The sequence below is a fragment of the Toxorhynchites rutilus genome, chromosome 2, assembly GCF_029784135.1.
Source record: "Toxorhynchites rutilus septentrionalis strain SRP chromosome 2, ASM2978413v1, whole genome shotgun sequence".
Lineage (NCBI taxonomy): Eukaryota > Metazoa > Arthropoda > Insecta > Diptera > Culicidae > Toxorhynchites > Toxorhynchites rutilus.
The window spans coordinates 344170855-344192998 of record NC_073745.1 but is presented as its reverse complement, the minus strand read 5'-3'; the positions used below and the strand labels follow the sequence as shown (position 1 = coordinate 344192998).

At 39.7% G+C, this 22144-nt stretch overlaps 2 protein-coding genes across 6 annotated transcripts in view; both read right to left on the bottom strand.

Moving 5' to 3' along the window:
• LOC129767184 (phosphatidylinositol 4-kinase beta) overlaps positions 1-22144 on the bottom strand; it is a 201576-nt gene that overhangs the window by 117929 nt on the left and 61503 nt on the right. The window contains exon 1 of one of the 5 annotated variants that reach the window (XM_055767817.1): positions 6513-6658. The exons of the other annotated variants lie outside the window; for them this stretch is intronic. The gene's annotated coding sequence lies outside the window, so the exon portion shown is untranslated. Of the gene's footprint in view, positions 1-6512; positions 6659-22144 lie in introns of those variants that run through there. 5 annotated transcript variants of the gene reach the window in all.
• LOC129767171 (uncharacterized) lies at positions 9968-15961 on the bottom strand. Its single transcript, XM_055767794.1, has one exon. It carries the CDS (start codon positions 15959-15961, stop codon positions 9968-9970), a length of 5994 nt encoding a protein of 1997 aa, XP_055623769.1.

Here is a 22144-nt window from a genome sequence, read left to right as displayed (position 1 = left end):
CATATGTTGACATATTTGCGCTAATTTATCTTTTTGATTAATTCAAGGTAATTAAGGCCTTTCCTAGCCATAAGTTTACTCGGGCCCGAAAGGAGTGTTCTGTATTTGTGCTGGCGGAAAAATATATCTCGCAAGACCACGTGTTCGATATTGTAATAGCCTTGGCCAATACCGCATTTACATTAACTCAGAAAATTAGTGATTTGAGGGGGATTTTTTTTTGTAGTCTCTTGTAGATGAATTTAAACACCATCTGAGAAATCCTCTGTGGAACATTAAACATTAACGTCGTCCTATCTGTTGTAGCGCCTTTTTTCCTCGCACAGTTTCATCGAAGTAAACGCGCTCGGAGAGGAAAATTGAACGCCCAGACGAGAGAGCGAGAATCGTAAAGCGTACGTCATAGAGATACTCATTCCCATGGAGTAAATTCTTGTTAGGAGTTGTAAACAAAACGAGGAAGGAGAGTAACTCAATTATTCTAACTAGTTTCAGTCTAGCAATGCTTTGGTCAACTCAGAGTTACCAAGAGAAAATCATTTGGTTATGATGGGAGAGGATTAATAGTTAGTCGCAGTTTGCACAGATTACGATCTGTGCAGTTTGCGATTAATCGTAAATCGCATCATGCTCCCTTGTTTTCCATCCTTGGTCGTAATGATAAATATAAACAAGGAGGGAAGATAGCGGGAGGGAAATATTTACGCTAGGGTATTAGTAATGAATCTCTGCTGAGGCAAATATTCAGCCTTTTTCCAAACAGTTAACATTGTTTTCTATCATCAATGCATTGAACTGACGCAATGGTGAAGCAGGTGTTAAGGTTGTGCACTAAAAAATTATTTGGGGAATACCAAGTTATTCAAAAAGTTATATTAAGTTATTAATTTGTTTGGGCTCACGTGCCAGTCGCAAAACTGCTTTCAACTAGAATTGCATTTGCGCTAATCTTGATCATAATGAAGCAGTGCTACTCTTTTCGAGGTTGTTGAGATTAACAGATAGAGTTTATTCCGTTTATTTAGTCACCAAGAAAGTGAATGTCGTTCTGGAATTATGTATGTGATTTGGTTTCACTTGCCAGTAGCAAAACTTTCTCTACTAAGGATGACAGCTGCGCTTATCTCGAGCAAAGTATTGTTCAGCGAGCACAAGAAGGAATCATCAAACAATTATCATCAAATGATTCTACATTAAAAAAAAACAATTTCAGAGCGACAAACTGGTAGAATGGTTATTTCAAAATTTTCGTTGCATTATAAAATAATATCCGCAGTTATAAACAAGCGACTTGAATTAGACCACAGCGTAGTTCTACGTCAACAATGGGGTCGTGTATTGAACACAACCTTCTATAATTATTTTTGCTGGTTTGTTCATTTATAATCCTATTTATAATTGTTCAAAAGTTATGTTTACTATGAAAATGTTTCATTTACAAAAATGATGTTTTTGGCTTGTATTTTTCGAGTACGGGGCAAGAGTGCCAATCTTATAAAAATATAATTTTTGATGAAAAAAGCACTGTGAAATTCACGGTGGTTCCAAAGAACGCAAACTCAAGTCTGGTGGTGTTACGCGCGTTCTAAAAGTCTCCTCGTGCGAAGGTTCGAGTTAGCGAGACTTTCTTAACCGACGAAACTAAAAATACCGACGCGGACCAACTGTTCTTTGGCGGACTATTTTTGCGCTTAGAATAAGCTATTACTCGGCCTTTCCCGCTTCCTCCTAGTTGCCTTGCTGATCAGCAGGCCTATGACACTGGAAGGGAGAAAAGAGTTTTCGCTTGAGCTAAGTGCGCTTGTGAATCCAATAGAGACTCTTGGCCTGGTTCGTTTTCTAGCTAGTTTCCTCACTATGTTGAAGGACTATGCACCTTGAAATGGAACCAAAAGATTCTCTACTGGATTACCAGAAGGATTTCGGACCTCACGAACAGAGGTTAATAGAACAGTCCCGGTTGAACTGTAGAATAGAACTAACATTATTTTACAAATTTTGAGGTTTATATACAGAGGTTCTTAATCTAAGTTAAAACTAAGAAAGGGAGAAAATATCTATCTGTCATATTCAAACAACCGAAACTGCATCGTTATCGGCCTAGGGTAAAGAATATTTTTCCCGTCTGCTTACATTTCTTATGCGGTTAATGCGTGAGACAACATAAACAAGTGACTCATGTTTATGTTTCGATTCCTTTCTTATCTTTTCCTTCAGGGTCATAACATTCTATGCCTAAACAAAAAAGGCGAAGGAGAGAAATGACATTTGATTCTATTCAGATACAAATTTAATATTACAGCTGTTATTTTCCTATGTTTTTGGTTCTGTCATGTGGGGTGATTGTTTAGAAAACACAGTTTTAAAACTAACTTCTACACATATTTGGCCAATGTTCTTCAGGGCAAACTATATTCCTCCGCAGCTAGTCTCCATGATTTACAGAATGTACGGCAACAACCATAGTTTCCATCTGCCACTGGTTTCGGAACGAAATCCGTTCATATTTACAAACCATGACCACAACAAACACAACCACGATTACACTATTTGCGTTTGACAGATCGACTTGCAGTTGTAAGAAGCTTAGTTAGTATTTATCTGTTTTCCAATAAAAAAATATTTAAAGTTCTGGATGATAATATGTGAGATATATGCAGTATCTGTATAAAACAAAGTTCTGTAGTTAAATAATTGTAAAAGATGGAAATAGTAAAAATAATCAGATGGGCACTCTTGCCCCGGGTTCCCCTATTAGTTTTTCGTTCACAGAAAGCGTTGTTTCCTGTTGTGTAGTGCAAACGAGGTAGCTGTCAAAACACCTTTTTCCTGTGAAGACCTCAACTCCCCTCCTGCGAACAACAAATAAGTTGCGAGTTGTAAGCTGAGATTCCTCGTTTGCTTTCGCTTTCCAACGCGAAACATTGTTTCCACACATTCCGACTTCAGCGGCAGCACATGTGTCGAACACAGCCTTGTTTATTTTATATTTTCAAGATGTGTGTCGAGTGGGGCAGTTACGCGATTTATGATAGGTTTAATGTAGGCCCCCCTCAGTCCGAATGTGTGCACACACCTATCCTCGGGTAATCGTTTCGTTGTTTTTTTGCGTGTGGATCGAAGGAATTCGCAGCGCTCATTTTTGTGGCTTTTGTTTGATTTTATGCTTGATGATGCTTTACGAGCGTGATGTTTTGAATGCTATTTTTTGTTTGTTTCCGTTGTTACTGCGCTCTCCTCGTTGGATATGTATGAAAAATGGACTTCATTGCACGCAGGAAGTATCTCTCTGTGGATTTCATTTAACGGACAATGAATGTGCAATCTCTGTGCGAGAGCTAATGAGAGCTGGTTTCTTCCAAAATATAGTACTGACGAAGAACTGTTTGTCTTTTCCCTATGTTGGAGTTCTGGTCGAATAAACAGTGACAGTGATGTATTGCAGTGGAATTTATTGGAGCGATTATAACGCGCAGAAGTATCGCTTTGTTTGTACAGTTATTCCATTTGTTTTGTTTTTTGTTCCATTTGACGAAATGACTCGCCCTTATATTTCTATTGCAAAATCACCCAAATGATACACACACACACACACACGTAAAGTGTTAACAAACAAAAGAAGAAATAATGCATTCGAAGCCGAATTATTTGCGCTCAATTATCACATCGATTTTGAATGCTATTGTTCGCGACTGGGAATAGTGTCAATAACGAGTCATTGATCCTTTGGAGAGCCACCAGACTAGCGTTCCTTTGTCCGCTCGCCGCCATTTGATTCTGCGTTTATTTTTGTAGTCAACAGCTCAAGTTTTAACATACTCATTTGGCGTTTGTGGCGCTAGCATGTTTATGACAAACGTGGTGACTAATACCAATAATAAAGCGGTGCTTACCGGTTTGTCATTTCACAATGAAATTAAAAAACTGGTTTTGAAAATTATACATTTTACTGTTTGTGGTATATTTAAATACATTTTTCGTTGGAAATCCGAGGGTCGTTCAAAAAATAAGTTTCAGTGCCTCAAAAATCGCGGGAAAATAAAATTAGGACAAAAAAAAAAGGTGATTTTCGTAATCTACGGTTTATTTTCTATTTTTCTACATAATCGCCCTAACGTTCGAGGCATTTTTCATAGCGTGGCACGAGTTTTTCTATTCCGAGCGCGAAGTGCGTAGCTTCCAACTTAACACCGCGATCAAGAACAAAAGGACAGGTTTATTGACGAAAGGAGTGTTCCTCATCCACGATAATGTGCGGTCCCAATCTGCTTGCGTAACTCAAGAGCAATTGAAAAAATTCAAATGGACTGTGTTCGACCATCCTCCTTACTCCTCAGACCTCGCCCCTAGCGACTGTCACTTATTCCCGGATGTTTAAAGATGAAGAATTGGAGGCTTTACTCGATCAAAATCCGGATTTTTAGCGTTACGTAATTTGTGCACGACGCCCAATTCAACCAGAAATTAATACATTGGCATATTCTTGGGCTTTCGAGTGAAGTATCAAAACTCTGTCAGGCAGGGTTGCCACATATACATAATATTCTGTATTTTACAGATTTTCCGCCAAATTTTAGATATAGAATCTGTATATACAGATGACAGATTTATAGTGGAGATTTACAGATTTTTTCAATTCAAATTGGGAGAACGAAAACAGCTTCAGTAGCTGAATCTGTCATAGTCATAACTCAACATAATGAACTAGTAGAGCGCATGAGAAACAATGACTTTGATATTATAGGATACTAGCTGACCCGGCAAACTTCGTCCCGTCCAAAATTTATTTTTCGTTGTCACATTCACCTTTTTCTCACTAAGCGCACGTTCATGGGTCCAACAGCAAAACTGTTCATTGATTGATCCATGCCCTTAGAGAGAGGGGTAGGTATGTCGAACCACCAAAGAACCGTATACCAAATTTGGTCCCTTTGCTTGATTAGTTCTTGAGTTATGCAGAAATTTGTGTTTCATTTGTATGGCAGCCCCCCTTAGAAAGGTCGGAGGAGTGTTGAGCCACCTTAGAAATGTTTTACGCTCCCTAAAATTTCCACATGCCAAATTTTGTTCCGTTTACTTGATAAGTTCTTGAATTATGCAGAAATGTATGGCGGTCCCTCCCCCCTCAGAGAGAGGAGAGGAGTGTATATTCACCCTAGAAACGTTTTGTGTCCCCTAAAACCTTGGCATGCCAAATTTGGCTCCATTTGCTTAATTAGTTTTCGAGTTATGCAGAAACTTGTCTTTCTTTTGTATGGCAGCTCCCGTTTGAAGAGAGTGGTGGAGTGTCTAACCACCGTGAAAACATTTATGCACCCTAAAACCTTCACAGGCTAAATTTGGTTTCATTTGCTTGATGAATTCTCGAGTTATGCACAATTTTTTGACAAGATAACAAGATAACGAATTCAAGCTGCTAATGACGGATCTTATGGGGGAACATTGAGTGAATCAGATATAACTTGGTCCCAGCTGTTGGATGTCATAAAAGTGATCGGAATTTTTTGTATCTATTGCTAAGGGCGTTTGTAACACACTTTTTGATAATTCCACATTCATCAGCGAGTGTTCAGCGAATATTTTCGCTCAACAATGCCAACAAAACGAATTCCAGAAACCGGTTGGCTCCTACAATGATCGACTCTATTTTGAAAGCGAATAACGATGTTTCGGCTCAAAGAGGAGCGTCAAGGATGAAATTGATGGAAAATTTGAAGGCAAAGTTCAGCAAAACCATGTATCAACATGAAATGAAAAAAACCTTTTTTTATTTACCTTGATTTATGATGTAACATACGAATAAGAAAAATAAATTCAAAATTAGAAAAAAAAAACAGTTTTTTTATTTTTTCCGTTAGTTTTTTGATTATATCTGTAAAATTATATTTTTTCAGAAAACTTTACAGAATCAAATGTGGCAACCCTGCTGAGTTATCTAAGTTATCATGGAAGGAAGAGAAGGAAATAACAACTAAAAGTTGAAAACTGAAAACAAAACAATTAAAATGAAAAGCAAAATATGTACTAAGATTTAAGAAAAAGCATGCATTGGCATATTCGTGAGCTTTCGAGTGAAGTATCCAATCTCTGACAGGGAAGATCTAAGTTATCATGGAAGGAAGGGAATGAAATAAGAGCTAAAAGCTGAAAACAGAAACAAAGATTTAAAATGAAAAGCAAAATACTTAGACTTAAAAAAAGAGGAAGAAAGGGAAGGAAATAAGAGCTAAAAGCTGAAAACTGAAAACAAAAAAATAAAACAAAAGGACAAAAGAACAAAAGGACAAAAGAACAAAAGAACAAAAGAACAAAAGAACAAAAGAAAAAAAGAACAAAACAAAAGAACAATAGAACAAAGAGCTGAAGAACTCTAAAAATATTGACTGAATTTTCACAGGAGTTTTCCCAGCCATTCCCCAGGTTTCTGTATTAATTCCTATGATATTAGTAAAACTCGAAATGAACTTGGCGACGACTATGTTGTTGCGTTGTTGCATTGGAAATTTACTTACTGGAAAAAGAATGATTGTGCAGTACGCCATCATACACATACAGGGCGAACTCGATTTTACAATTTTACGATTTTTCAAATTATCGCAATCACAATTTTTAGTGTAAATAGACGAAGTGTAAATAACGCGTTTGAGAAAGATCTTTCATCCGTAAGGAGCCTGAAATACCTGAAATGAAAAGGAAAAAAAATGTTATGAATGCATTTGTTTTTATATAGATTGATGTGAAGTAGAATTGGAAAAATCGAAGAAAATTGGAGGGAAGCATCGGTAGAGGCAAAGAAGGAAAACACATTTTTGTTGAAAAAATTGCATTCATCATACAAATTTAGTACAGGATATAGTTGTGAAACAACTAAATTAGGGGATTCAAATTACATTTTGGAAGCGAAAAATTCAAAAGATAGTACACTGACTTCTTTCCTTACGCGACTGATGCGTGCCAAAAAAAAGCGTAATTTCGAGCAAATCGAAATCGAAAGAATTTAGCTACGGTAGGCAGTGTCAAATCGCGTAATTTCAAGAAAACGCCATAAAAATGGCGTAAATTCGAGTAAATCACGTAATTTCCAGATAATTGCGTAAAATAAAATCACGTAAAAAATCGCGTAAAAAAGAATCCAGTGTTATTTTTTAGGTGTTTTTTTTAAATCTTATGCCAAAAATACTTGAAAAACTTCATTGTACAGCCATTCCATGCCAAATCGATATATTGGTTCCCAAATTTCCGTTAAAACTGGTAGTTTTATTGCTTGTAGCTCCGTATTTTTTTTTTTTTAATAAGGGTGCTCATTTCCATTTTAGGGTGAAAAATCAATACTTCCCCATTTTTTCCAAAAATTCGTTTTAAACACTCAAAACATTTGAACTAGTGGACCGAATTGGATGATCGATTCATTAAATTGAAGCCTAATGAGCTTAAGAAATTTTGAACTTGCACAAGAATATGGATATTATATTCGTAATGATTGACTGTATTCATTTTTTATTGTTTTCATGGCTTTGGACTAGAGGGCGCAATATTCATATTTTCTCTTGAAAGCTGAATATTTTTTACATAACATACCTCTCTAATAGGCTTTTTTTTTGTTTTTTAGATATGATTTTCCAAAGTCTCAAATTTAAACCGGTGGTCTAGTCTTGTCACATAGGAATATTGAACTTAAAACTTAAATTTAAAACTTAAAAAAACTTAAGACTTAAAATATGTTCAATTTGCAGAATATTAACTCAAAAATGAAAAATAACACCTATCTGATTTTCGGATATATTATGTTAAAAAGCTTCAGCTTTCTAGAAAAAATATAGTGCCCTCTATCATTAACCGAGAATTCTATCAAAACCTAACTCAATCAATAATTTCAAAAACGAAAATCCTAATTTTTCGCAAACGTAATAGTTTTACAAATAAGCTTATATTTGATATGTCGATCATCTGAATCGGTCCAGTAGTTCAAAAGTTAGAAATTTTTGTAGTGAAAAAAGGGGGGAAATTGTTTTTCTAACCATCGATTAACTTTGAAAATTCGTATCTCAAAAACGAAAAAAAAGCCTCTCCGATATCGAGATATGTTATATAAAAAATTGATCAATCAAGAAAAAATATAAAGAATATATAGCGCCCTTTAGTCCAAAGCTATGCAAACAATAAAAATCGGCTACAATCAATAATTACGAGAATAAAATCCATCATATCTTTTTTGAAAATAGATCACCCTCGAAAAAATGTGTGATATTTCTAAAAATAAAAAGATTAAAAAAATTAATTTATTTTAAAAAATTAAGGGTCTAATATTTATATCGAAGCACAATAAAGAGCTCAGAAACATAGCTCATATTACTTTATTGTGATGCTGTTTGGTTAAAGTTAGTAAATAATGTTGGAAAAATCCTACTAGAAGGCACGCATTTCTCATGTTTCCCTTCATACTGTTGATTGAGGGTGAATAGATAAAATGACGGCTTGCTTGTTAAAAAAAACTTTGTTTGTTTGAAGAACTTTTTGGTAGTTGTACGGACTATTCATAAAATTTTTGTTCAGAATTTGTAAAAATTTTTTTTTTAGAAAAATGAATTTCAATTTTTAAATATTTTTTTATTCAGTGCAATGTTTATAATTGTTTTTTATCTTTTTTTTTCTACGAAAGATTAAATTATTCCCTATGTTTCATACTCTAGCTAACATTTTGTAGGTTTTAAAGTTTTTAAGATATTTTTTTCGAAAAAAAGTTAACAAAGTTTAAAATTTCAAAAAAAAATCAACTTATAAACTATAAGAACTACAGAATTTTGGTCAAACATTGAAATATAGGAAATTGTTCAATCTTTCATTCAAAAATAGCAAACAAATAAAAAAAAATACATGAAAAAAAATATTTTAAAAATTAGTCCAACTACCAAAGTCTCTCAAAAATTGAAAAATTGGAAGCTTTTTAAATTTTCAAATTTTTTTTATATTTTTTTTTCAGTGTGATTTAAAAGAAGTAGTTTGGTATTTTTTATGAAAATTTACACAATTTCTTACATTTCATTCTTTGATCAAGATTTTGTAGGTATGGCAAAATATTTAAATTAGTTCTTGAATTAGAAATTTTTGTAAAAAATTAAGAAAAAAAGTGACCCTTTTTAAAAAATAGTCCAATTTTCTTTGGAGATTTCAAGTAAGCAAAGTTGCTTAAATAACCAACGTCTTTAAACCCCAACGTTTCACTGCAATCAGAGACGGTGCTGCTATCTACTGAGAAAAGTTGGCATGAAAAGTTGGTCCATTGAAAATGTGTATGTTCTATCGAGGGTACGAGGAATGTTCCCCTGTATATTTTTTGGCAAACTAACAGCTATTGAAGCTATGATTTTTCGAAAAATATAGTTTTTGGAAAATAAGGGAAAAATTGATTTTTCGAACCATCGGTTAACTTTGAAAAATCATAACTCAAAAACGCAAAAAAACACATCTCTGATGAGGCCTCTAACGATTTTGATTTTAGAAACAAAATTTAGTATTGATTCTTCGCCTCGGCGATCAGCGCTCAAAAACTACTAGTACTTAAGTGGGTATTCGTGGCATGAATTTCGTACATTTTTGGGGGCTCTGAACAAATAAAACAAACCATATTTTTGCTATCCGTTATTTCATTATTTGTTTATTTATCTGTGTTTGTAGTAAGCTTTAAGCTGAAATTAATTTTATTATACATAAATTCATAATTGCATTTCATAGTTTCTCACATTTTTAGTCTTATCGGTGACTTTCCGTATTGCATGTAATAATAGTAAATATCAGATGGAAAAACAATAGATTGAGTTTAGGAATCCACAACGAGTTCAGTGCGAGTATTCACAAATAAATATTGTTGTACAATCTGACAGTTTAGTCAATCTGACAGTTTGCATGACAGCATGACGCTACGATGTGTAACGGGTTTCTCACGAGGGAGTCTCGTAGGTAGATGGATTCACCTCCCGTTACTTGCTGACCAGTTGCCGTTCGTAACATTCCCCGACCCGTATTGCTCAGAGTGCTCTCTAGCTATACCACCAACCTCCAGGACCGCCAACTTTGCTACCGGTCTTTGCAACACTCCTGTAGCGGTCTTCACCTCTGCGCTTCGTACTCGCCCGTCACGACCCGGAAATACGCGTAGCACTCGACCCCTGGTCCATCCATTATGTAAACGATCTTCCACCACAACTACTAGGTCACCCGACTCGATCGGTTTGCAGTCAGTAAACCATTTGGATCGCTTTGTGATTGTTGGGAGGTATTCACGAACCCAACGACACCAGAACTGGTCCAATAGCTGTTGATACAAGTTCCAGTTCGAATTCAATATTACCCTTTCGTCGACTAGCATCTTAGGAGGTTGATTCACTCCACTGGTGCTTAGCATCAGGAAGCAGTTCGGAGTCAACGCCTCGTGACCCTCGGACTCAATCGGCATGTAGGTGAGTGGTCTCGAGTTCACCATTGATTCGGCCTCGATCAGCAGAGTGTTGAAGGTCTCCTCGTTTGGCTTCCGAATGGTGGAGAGTGAAGCCAACGCACACTTTACAGACCGAACCATGCGTTCCCAAGACCCCCCCATGTGCGGTGCAGATGGCGGATTGAAATACCACTGAGTTTCCGCGTTGGTGAATGTAGCTGCCAATCCCTGATCGATTTTCTGTAGCTCTTGCTCCAGTTCACGGCTAGCACCTACGAAATTGGTTCCCCGATCGCTGTATATTGCAGCTGGAGCGCCCCTTCTTGCAATAAACCGTCGAAAAGCCATCTTGCAGGATTCCGTTGACATGCTCGCCACTACCTCTAGATGCACGGCACGAATCGTCAGACAGGTGAAAAGGGCGACCCAACGCTTCACCTCACTGCGACCTTGCCTGATCAACACAGGTCCGAAATAATCCACACCAACGTAGCTGAATGGGCGGATATGGGTGACAGTTCTTGCTGGAGGAAGTAGAGCCATCCTTGGAACCACTGGAGCCGCCTTGTAGATCCTACACCACTGACACACTTTCTTAGCCTTCCTGAACGCAGAACGCATCTCTGACACATAGAACTTCTGACGCATCTCGTTCACCGCTGTTTCCGTGTTGATGTGCTTGCTTTGACGATGATACCAGTCAACGAGCAGCTGTGTCCCGTAATGACCTTTGGGAAGAATTATCGGGAACTTGAAATCTGTGGAGAATTGCTGTGCATTGGTGATACGACTATCCATACGCAAAACACCTTGGTCGTCCAACACAGGGGTTAGTTTAACGATTTTACTAGTCTTCTCGAGCTTTAGCCGCTGGTCCACTGGAAGATGCTGGTTTCTATTAAAGGTCACAATCTCATCTCCGTATGCTTCGTGCTGAATGAGCTTGAAGATAGTCCATTCCGCTTTCTGCAACTCGTTCTGGTTCAACCACCCAGATCGTTCCGTTGAGTAATTCTCGATTTTACGGCGACAGTTGTCTATAAACCTGTACACATACGCTATCGCACGCACTAATCGCTCCCACTTCGAATATCTTTCGAAATCTATAAGTTGCTGCCTGATGAGATGACAATGAAGGTGTATTGTACGAAGCTCCTCCGTTATTTCAACCACACATGGACCTTGCTGTGGCCAGGTATCTGGCTCTTGATACAGGAATGCTGGTGCTTGAAACCAACGACTGCTGCTACTTATGTTAGGGCCCTTGCCCCATTTGGTTGCTTCATCGGCTACATTCCAGCGTGAAGGAACCCACCGCCACTCTTCCACCTGCGTAAGCTCGAGAATTTCCGTCACACGAAATGCAACGTATTGCCGATATTTTCGTTGATCCGACCTTAACCAGGAAAGTACGGTGCTAGAATCGGTCCAGAACACTCTGCGAACTATCGGCAGTGTATGATTGTCTTCTACCGATTTTGACAGTTTTGCACCAGGAACAGCCGCCTGCAACTCTAATCTAGGGATTGAGAGCGGTTTCAGAGGAGCCACTTTTGTCTTCGCCGAGACAAGTGAGCAGCGCACTCCAGAGCTATCCACGATGCGAAAATAAGCCAGGGCAGCGTACGCTTCCTCACTTGCATCTACAAAAATATGCAACTCCAAGGAATGATAACTTCTATCGGAATATCCAGGAAAATAACTGCGGGGAATTTGGACCTGCTCGAGTTGCTTCAACAGTTTAGTCCATCGTCTCCATGCATCGAGTAATTCGTCTGGTATGGATTGGTCCCAATCTGTCTTGCACCGCCAGATGTTTTGTAGCAATATTTTACCGTGGACTACAACTACAGCCACCAATCCCAAGGGATCGAATATACTCATGACGACTCTTAGAGTTTGTCTTTTCGTCGGAATAACAGTGTCGCCTAGCAGTGATCGGATCTCTTCGCTGAATAGTCCTTGGAACACAAAAACATCAGGATCTGGCTTCCAAACTAGACCAAGAACTCGTTCTTGGGTGGCCGTTTTTGCTACCTCGAAACATTTGGACAACTCCATGCCTGGAACCCCGACCCGTGAGATCACTTCGGGGGAATTGGACAACCAGTTGCGTATGGTGAATCCTGCTCTAGAATGTACTTCTTTCACCTGCTGTGCTAGTTCGACTGCTTCATTCACGGTGTTTGTGCTGTATACAAAATGGTCAACATAATGATGCTCCACTATTACTTTTGCTGCTAGTGGATACTGATCAGAGAACTCTTGAGCGTTTAGGTTTTTCACAAACTGAGCTGCCGACGGCGAACAGGAAGCGCCGAATATCGCGACGTCCATAACGAAGACTTCATACGGGTTGGAGGGATCGTCTCGCCACAGAAACAGCTGCACTGATTTATCTTCCGGTCTAATAAAGAGCTGATGGAACATCTCGAGTATGTCTGCACAGATGGCCACCTCGAACTGTCGGAAAGGACACAAAACTGAAGGAAGCGGTGCGAGCAAATCGGGACCAGCCAACAGAGCGGAGTTCAATGATTGGCCTTGAACTTTTGCCGCAGCATCCCAGACCAACCGTACCTTATGCGGTTTCTTTGGGTTCATGACCACGTTTAAGGGCAGGTACCAGGTTCGTCGAGGGTCAAAGTTACTGAGCTCCTCAGGATCAGCTTTGTGTGCGTATCCTTTAGCTTGATACTGCTGCATTTGATGTCTAACATTATCGTATAAGTCGGGCTTGGATGCCAGACAGCGTTCTAAACATCGCAACCGCCTTTCGGCCATGGGCTTACTGTTCGGGAATTCAATGCAATCGTATTTCCACAATAAGCCAACTTGGAACTTTCCAGAGGCTGTGCGAACGGTTGTATTCTCCAGTATCTTACGCGCACGCTGGTCATCGTCAGATTCCACCACGGATGATTTGGCCGATCCTACGGCTTCTACCTTAAAAAACTCCTTTACTAAATTGTGTAGGTCCTCATCCGACGAATGAGCGCAAATATGGAACTGATGATGAACTGCCGTTTTTGCTTCTGCGTTCAACGTTCCATAAATTGTCCAACCCAACCTTGTTTTGGCCGCCATCGGATCACCTTTTGAACCTTCCCGAAGCTTCAAGGTTGCCTTTAGGAATGAGTTGTCCAGACCTATCAGAATTGTAGGAGACGCTGATTCATAACTGTGCACGGGTAAACCACGAAGATGTGGAGACTGTTTACGCAGTGCTGAGTAGTCCAACGATTGAACTGGAAGATTCAAGTTCTTCACAGTGTGCACCTTTTTCAGAACGTGCCGCTGCAAACTCCCCAGGCTCGAGATCTCCATCTTGACTAGTTGTGAGTCATCTTCCATGCGCTCAATGTCACTAGTCCATTGCAGACAGAGGGGATGGATATCGCCTGATAGTCCTAGCTTTCGCGCTGTTGCTGATTCTACCAGTGTGGTCGATGAGCCGTCATCAAGGAACGCATACGTTTGAATGGCCCTTCCGTTGCCGTGCAGCGTCACTGGAATCAATCGGAAAAGAATTAAAGACTGAAGTTGACGATGGACCGTGCTTCTAGTATTCGGGACATCGATCGTCTGCGATGATCCTGGTTTTCCGGGATGGAGGAGTTTGTGGTGTCTGTCCTCGCATCCATTTTCACCACACAACCCTGCTTTACACGGAAATTTTCCATGACCAATCAGACATCGCCGACACAATCGCCGTTCTTGGACTAGTTTCCAACGGTCACCAAGCGTCAAGTTCCGAAAGGTGGTACAGTCCTTGATTTTATGACCTTCTTTCTCACAGGCTGTACAGGGTTTAGGTTGATATTCCTTACGATTCAAGTTGTTTGATCCGCTGGTTGGGTAGTGTGTAGATTTCTCAGTATTGTGTGCGTTCACAAATAATTTTTCTTTTGGTTTTTGTTTATCCTGCTTGCCAGCTCGTTGACCATCTATATCGTGGGTGAAAGTGACATCACTTGCTGCAACCACAATCTCGTCCATGAACGAACCGAAGGTGGAAAGATCAACAATAGGACGAGTCCGTTTGAAGAGAGACCAGTTCAGTTTGATATTGACTGGTAACTTTTCCACAAGCTCCTGCAACAATAAAGGATTTGATAGATGTGAGTGCAGTCCTGCTGCTTGAAGGTGCTGACACAGGTTTTTACACGCTAGACCAAAGCTAATTATAGTTTCTAACCGCTCTGGTTTCGGCGTCGGAGTGGAACGCACTTTAACCAATAGTGAGTTGATGATCAGCTCTGGGCGCCCATACAATGTCTTCAATGTTTGCATAATCAACGGGACCGAAGAAGGCTGCATTAAATAACTCCTAACTGCTTCCAATGCGTTTCCTTTTAGGCATCGCTGCAGACGCATCAAATTTTCGCCTTCCGAGTAACCACACATTTTAGTCGAATTTCGGAACAACGGCCACTCGACGGGATCTCCTGAGAAACATGGTAGCTCCCTGGGGACGACATGTCTGGCAGCGAGTTGCTGTGAGCTGGGACCGTGAAATGACAATGGTGGGGAAACTGGTACCTCGTGAATGGAAGTCGAATTTGTTGCCGTGTAACTAATCATAGGAGTAACTATCGGAGATAAGCAAGCGGAGACTGTATGAACGGAAGAGGAATTCGCGTTCGATTGAGGAGTGCTTCTGTGTGGCGGTATGAAAGCCTGAAGCATGGGGGGGCTACATGGTTCGGTCGACGTAGGAGGAGTATAATGAATGATCGAATCTATATTTCGTATATTTGGCGGCGTAGAGTCAAAAGCTGGTTGGCTCGTTGCGCATACCGAAACTGCTCCAGTAGATCTAGAACACGCCTGACTTACCGAACTGCTTACGGGAAACTCGTATAACGGAATTCTTTCCGGCATGGGTAATGATAACGGAAGCTGGTTGTGCTGTGCGACTGAATGAGCACCGATAGTTGAACGACTGCTGACCACTGATGGTTGAGCGGACTGCTTAGCCGCAAGCTGCATCCGAAGGCAGTCCATTCTTGCCTGGAGCTCGAACAGTTGCTTTGTCAATTCTTCTGACGTCGGCGTTGCGGAAATATTGAAGTCCACCACAGTCGGTCGATTGCGATGATCGGAGGAGATGTCATGCGAAACGGTAATGTTTCGTTTCGCTGTTTCGTTAATCACTTGTACAGTAGACGTCACGGTCGAAGTTGGCGTACTCGAAATCTGACGATTCGCTTCTAAGTTACTCGTCGGGTTGCATACTATTTCATTCGTAGTTGGTATTTGTGATGATCTACTATCGGTGAGTATGGGAAGTGCCTGGCGATCCGGTGATTTCATCGTAGTGTGCGGAATCGGTGTTCTAGCTATACCGGAACGATCCTCGGGTCTGGTGATAGTGTTGCTAGTCGATCTATGCTGTGCTGGTACTAGAGAAGTTTCCTTCGGTATTGCACCAGTCCGCGACGGTAAACATACGGGGATTTGCGACATCCCGGTATTGATGCTCGTAGTCGTAATTGCCTGGTTCATTACCCAATCTTGGGTCATCTGCGTACTGCGACGTGAGCGGCGACTCTTTACACTACCTCCTTCTCCTACCTCATCCAGTTGGCCTTGTAGTATATCATACTTTTTCCCTATGTAATTCCTCTCCAGTTGACGCTCTTCTTCAAGGCGTTGAAGTTCGAGAACTGCCCTTGCTGCTCTACAGCTTGATGTGCTCGATTTGCCGCATCTGGAACCGGCGACTGTCGGTGCACGATCGTTACAGCGCACACAAACGAAATGATGATCATCGTCTGCAATGCTCTCGCCAACGTTTGCACAACCGAAGTGGTAGAAGAATAAACACCACTCGCACTGAACCATATTGGTTTCGGCTTCATCCGGGCGTCCGCATGCAGGACACAAAGTAGCCACTGTGTTTCGTTCGAAACCTGTTGCGACATTCTCGATTGTCCGGTAGATTTGTCGATAAAAATCTTAAAGATTATGTTACGGAGACGTTCACGATTCGGACTCTCAAAAGCAAACTCGTGTATTTGTTTGTAGTAAGCTTTAAGCTGAAATTAATTTTATTATACATAAATTCATAATTGCATTTCATAGTTTCTCACATTTTTAGTCTTCTCGGTGACTTTCCGTATTGCATGTAATAATAGTAAATATCAGATGGAAAAACAATAGATTGAGTTTAGGAATCCACAACGAGTTCAGTGCGAGTATTCACAAATAAATATCGTTGTACAATCTGACAGTTTAGTCAATCTGACAGTTTGCATGACAGCATGACGCTACGATGTGTAACGGGTTTCTCACGAGGGAGTCTCGTAGGTAGATGGATTCACCTCCCGTTACTTGCTGACCAGTTTCCGTTCGTAACAATCTGTTAACAATATAACAAGAACTAAACGAAAAAAAATCAAAATAAGAATAATTACAGCTGGCGTGTGGAAGAAAATAAATAGTTATTATGCAAATTTTATATGACAAATTCGATTTTTTAAACAGTAAAATTAAGTAAGATAATATTTTTGTGGTTTATGCAATAGGAAGATTTATAAAGATTTATTCACACAATACTCACAATACTCATTTCTCAAAATATCAAACTTCTATGACTTGCTTAACAAAATGACCTCCAAAAATTTTAGAATTTGAAGAAGGTTCCATTAACATCGACGGAGTGCGGTCACAAAATTGTGTTTCTCCAGCTGCCGGAAAATCCCTCAGCGGAAGCATGTTCGTGTGCTTTTCATCCGAAATCCGACCCAAAACCAAACAAATCAAATGAACTAACAAGGATCGATAGGCCGGAACAGTTTGTTGTTTTGTCGAGTTTCGCTCTCATTACGATGACTACAACTACCAAAACATGCGCCATATTTTATCTCATGTCGACCCAAATTCGCTGGAAGTATGTGGCCACTGCCGCCGCTGCCCTAGAGGCAACAAAAAACAGCAACCGGCCCAGAGATGAGAAGCACCGAGAACAGGGTTTTTTGAGGGTGAGAAGAATCTAGCAATAATCACCCTGACGCGTTTGTTTATACGGACGTCGTTTGTTGGCCAGGTCGTGTTGTTGTTGGTGGAGGAGGGGTGCTAGAGAAGGTCATAAACAGGAACATATATCACTTTTGATGGGTTTTGTTTTGCTTCATCACGGATTATCAGCACCGTTTGTAAATCTCACAAGGCGACTGCTTCTAGAGTTTTTAGAGTTTTTCGTCGCCATGCTTCAGAACAGAGTTTATAACGAGTTCAAAAACCAATCTGACGTAATATTACCCAATAGGGAAAATGTTATTGATGGATGGACAGCCTAATGTCGTGTTTAGCGGGCGCAAGGCGACTTGAGCTACTCCAGGTGGTATTATTCAACCCTTCTGAAAGAATAATAAGTGAAAATGGATGGAATGACAACATGTGGGACCACTAATGAGATTGTTTCCTTCAAATTGGTGACATACCTGTCGATTTTATTTTTAGCTAAGACTAGTGCTGATGGTTTGCGGTTGAGCCTCTCCCGAAATGGCGTGATACCGGGAAGAATTGTGTGAACGATATATCGAATAAGGAAAATCAGATATTCGACTGCGAAGAGTCCCAAGGTCGATGGTACCTACAATCACAACCTTTTTTGTACTGATTTCCAAGTGAACAGCAGACTAAATTCTGAATAATGTAATAATGTAACACATTCCGTCTGAATATTTAACGAAATCGATTATTTCCAGACATCCGGAGGACGCTTCTTTCTGCCATCGTCATCGCCCGGAGCAATCAGAAAGCATGTTGTCAAAAGGCAGAGGAAAATAATATACATAAACAGAAAACTTGGGGAAAAAAGATGAGCAATCCCTTTTCTGTTTGCACACGCATCCGAATGGCAGACAGTCGGATGCGCACATATATGTGCGAAAGTTGTGCGTGTGCCTTCAAGGACAGTACCATCTGCAGCACACACACACGACTTTTTTTGGGTCCTGCCTTTGATTCGTCCGATACTCGATTATCTTCTGCCTTCGGGCTACACTTTCCCTCCCTCTGTTCAATTGGTAATTTGGCCCTCGCAGGGTTAGAAAACGCTGTTTTGCTTCTCTCGAGAGGGCCGATCCATTAGATTCCGCCATTTGGTGAAGGTCATTGAAGATTAGTTTCTTGAATGGGCCCATATATCTCCCTTCTATTGCCCGTCTGCAGCTCGAAAACGCAAGAAATAAATAATCAACATCATGATATGCACACGCATCATCCGCGAGCGTTACTTATATTACAGCTACAAATTTATGCTGGCCTCTTTGTGCTCCCGCGTCATAAAACTTCAATTTATGCTCATTGGCTGAGAAGGAGGAAAAAAATCACGATTTATATTTCATCCGACAAAAGGCACAATACTTTATCACATAATGCGCCCACACGAGCATCATGCCGAGTATGAAATTCTTCAAGCGATGATTTATGTCCGCGTGGCTTATGCCTCACAACTAAGCGCAAAAAGGGGAAACGGCTGATAACGTCGTCGTCCCCTTCGGGTTTACGCTTTTATTGTTGCTGTTTTGTGTGCGAGGAAATGCATCAAAAGTTTTTTCTTCGTGAAACAATTTGAGAAGTTGCGGCATCCGCTAGGCTCCGGCGAGTTCCCAACAAAATATTTATACTGTACTAGCTAACCCGGCAAACTTCGTCCCGCCCATTTACTTGATAAATTCTCGAGTAATGCAGAAATTTGTGTTTTATTTGTATGGCAGCCACCCCTAAGAGAGGGGGGAGGGGTATCTAACCACCATAGAAACATTCATTGCACCCTAAAGTTTCCATATGCCTAATTTGGTTTAATTTGCTTGATTAATTCTCGGGTAATGCAAAAATTTGTGTTTCATTTGTACGGCAGCCCCCGCTAAGAGAGGGGGAAGGAGTATCTTAACACCATAGAAACATTTATTGCATCCTAAAACCTCCACATGCCAAATTTGGTTTCATTTGCTTGATTAATTCTCGAGTAATGCAGAAATTTGTGTTTCATTTGTATGGCAGTCCCCCCTTTGAGTGGGGGAAGGACTGTCTAACCATCATAGAAACATTTATTGCACCCTAAAACTTTCACATGCTAACTTTGGTTTCGTTTGATTGATTAATTTCCGAGTAATGCAAAAAATTGTGTTTCATTTTTATGGCAGCCCCCTCTAAGAGAGGGGGAAGGAGTATCTTATCACCATAGAAACATTTATTGCATCCTAAAACCTCCACATGCCAACTTTGGTTTCGTTTGCTTGGTTAATTTCCGAGTAATGCAGAAATTTGTGTTTCATTTGTATGGCAGCCCCCCCTTAGAGAGGGGGGAGGGGTCTCAAAATATCACGAAAACCTTCCCCGGCCCCAAAAACCCCTACACACCAATTTTCATGTCGATCGGTTCAGTAGTTTCCGAGTCTATAAGAATCAGACAGACAGACAGACATCACTCCATTTTTATATATATAGATAGATAGATTCAGTTCAATCACAGGAAAATTAAATTAGTGATTGTGAAAAATAGAATGGGACCCAAAAGGAGACTCGACTAAACAGCCCTGACTCGACCCCATAAATTGCAACCACCATTTATCACAAAAAAATCTCAAAAAAATTAACACTATAACTGTTAAACTATGTTTTATACTGGACAGTGTGGTTCATGAGTGTTAAAAAGTGGAAAAAGTTTCATAAAATGAACTCTGATATTTTTGTTACAGAATTGCAAAACTGCAACTTGAACCTCATTTATACCTGTGTCGATGTTAACACCAAATTGCGGATGCTGAATAATGAATGTTTATCAATCACTAGCTGACCCGGCAAACTTCGTCTCGCCCAAAATTTGTTTTTTGTTATCAATACCTTCAAACATTCACGTTTTCTTACTAAGCGCAAGTTCATGAGTCCAATCACAGAATCGACCCCGTTGAATTAATCTTTTACTAAAAAATCTAATCCGCCGTAAAAACATTTATTGCACCCTAAAACCTCCATATACCTAATTTTGTTTCATGTGCTTGATTAATTTTTGAGTAATGCAGAAATTTGTTTTTCATTTGTATGGCAGTCCCCCCTTAGAAATGGGGGAGGGGTCTCAAACTATCATGAAAACCTTCCCCGGCCCCCAAAACCCCTACATACCAATTTTCATGTCGATCAGTTCAGTAGTTTCCGAGTCCATTAGAATCAGACAGACAGAAATCCATTTTTATATATATAGATTGACAGACATGACTCTCTTAAAAGTAATTATTGATCCGACCCCCTTTGAATTCATTCACAAGTGACCAATCTTTTCAATAAGCGATCAATTGCTTGGGATAAACGGAAATGGGATAAATCAAATATTGCTAACTGGAACAAATTTGCTAGACTACGTAACAAAACTAATCATGTTATTAGAAAGTCAAAATCAGTATATTTCTCACAACAATTGAACCTTAGCCTTCCATCTACGAAACTATGGAAAAACATAAATCGTTCAGGTCTTACCAAAACACAAAATCGAGCCGATTCATTAAATCGATTTTTCATTTCTGATTTGTCCCGGGAGCCTGAAATAGACTATTTCTCAAACTTTTCTTTCAGGTCGATTAGCTTTGATGAAATTTTAACAGAACTCAATCTCGCCACTTGTGAGGCAATCGGTTATAATCAAACTAGCCCAACGATACTGAAGAAAGTATCTGATGTACTTCTCCCCGTATACACAGATATTTGCAATTGCATAATTACTAAATCTACATTCCCAGAAGCATGGAAAATCGCTCGCATTGTTTCAATTGCCCAAAAGGACAACCCTACCGAAAACAAAGATTTTAGACCAATTAGCATACTGCCTGCTTTATTTAAAATCTTTGAAAGTCTCATATGCAAGCTTAACGAATATTTGCTTATCAATAACTTATTATGTACTCTTCAGTCGGGATATCGTAAAAAATGCAGCAAACCATACAAATGAAGCACAAATTTCTGCATTACTCGAGAATTAATCGAGTAAATGAAACCAAATTAGGCATATGGAGGTTTAAGGGTGTGTGCTCCCGTGGCCGAGTGGTTAGCGTCATAACTAACATGCCGGGTGTTCGGGTTCGATTCCCGTTCTGGTCGGGGGAATTTTTCGTCAAAGAAATTTCCTCCGACTTGCACTGTGATCACGCGTATTCTCTAGAGCTTGCCACTCAGAATGCATTCAAGGCGTGTTATTTGGCATAGAAATCTCAACTAAGTACTAATAAAAATGACGCAAGTAATACTACGTTGAGACGGCGAAGTTCCTCTAGGAACGTTAGTGCCATTGAAGAAGAAGAAGAAGAAGGTTTAAGGGTGCAGTAAATAATTCTATGGTGGTTACACTCCGCCTCCTCCGGCTACCTTACAAATGAAACACAAATTTCTGCATTACTCGAGAATTAATCAAGCAAATAAAACCAAATTTGGCATGTAACGTAACGGAGAAACATGTTTTTTGCAAGTGATTGAAAAATCTTGAATGAGAATTGTGTCTGAAAATAATCTGATATTATAATGTCGAGTTTTGATACAAGTACTAGGAATTTTATAGTAAAAGGTAGTTTTAAAGGGCAGATTAGAAGATCAATCAATGAATAATTCTGCGATTGGACCCAAATCAGAAAAAAAATAAAATCGGAAGTCCCTTTTTTCGACACCTTAAAAAATTGTGGTCCTAAATCGACCCCTCCATGGTCCTGT

Bases quoted from the DNA above. Each gene is read 5' to 3' on its own strand.
- LOC129767171 (XM_055767794.1), bottom strand. From the start codon at position 15,961: ATGACCCAAGATTGGGTAATGAACCAGGCAATTACGACTACGAGCATC.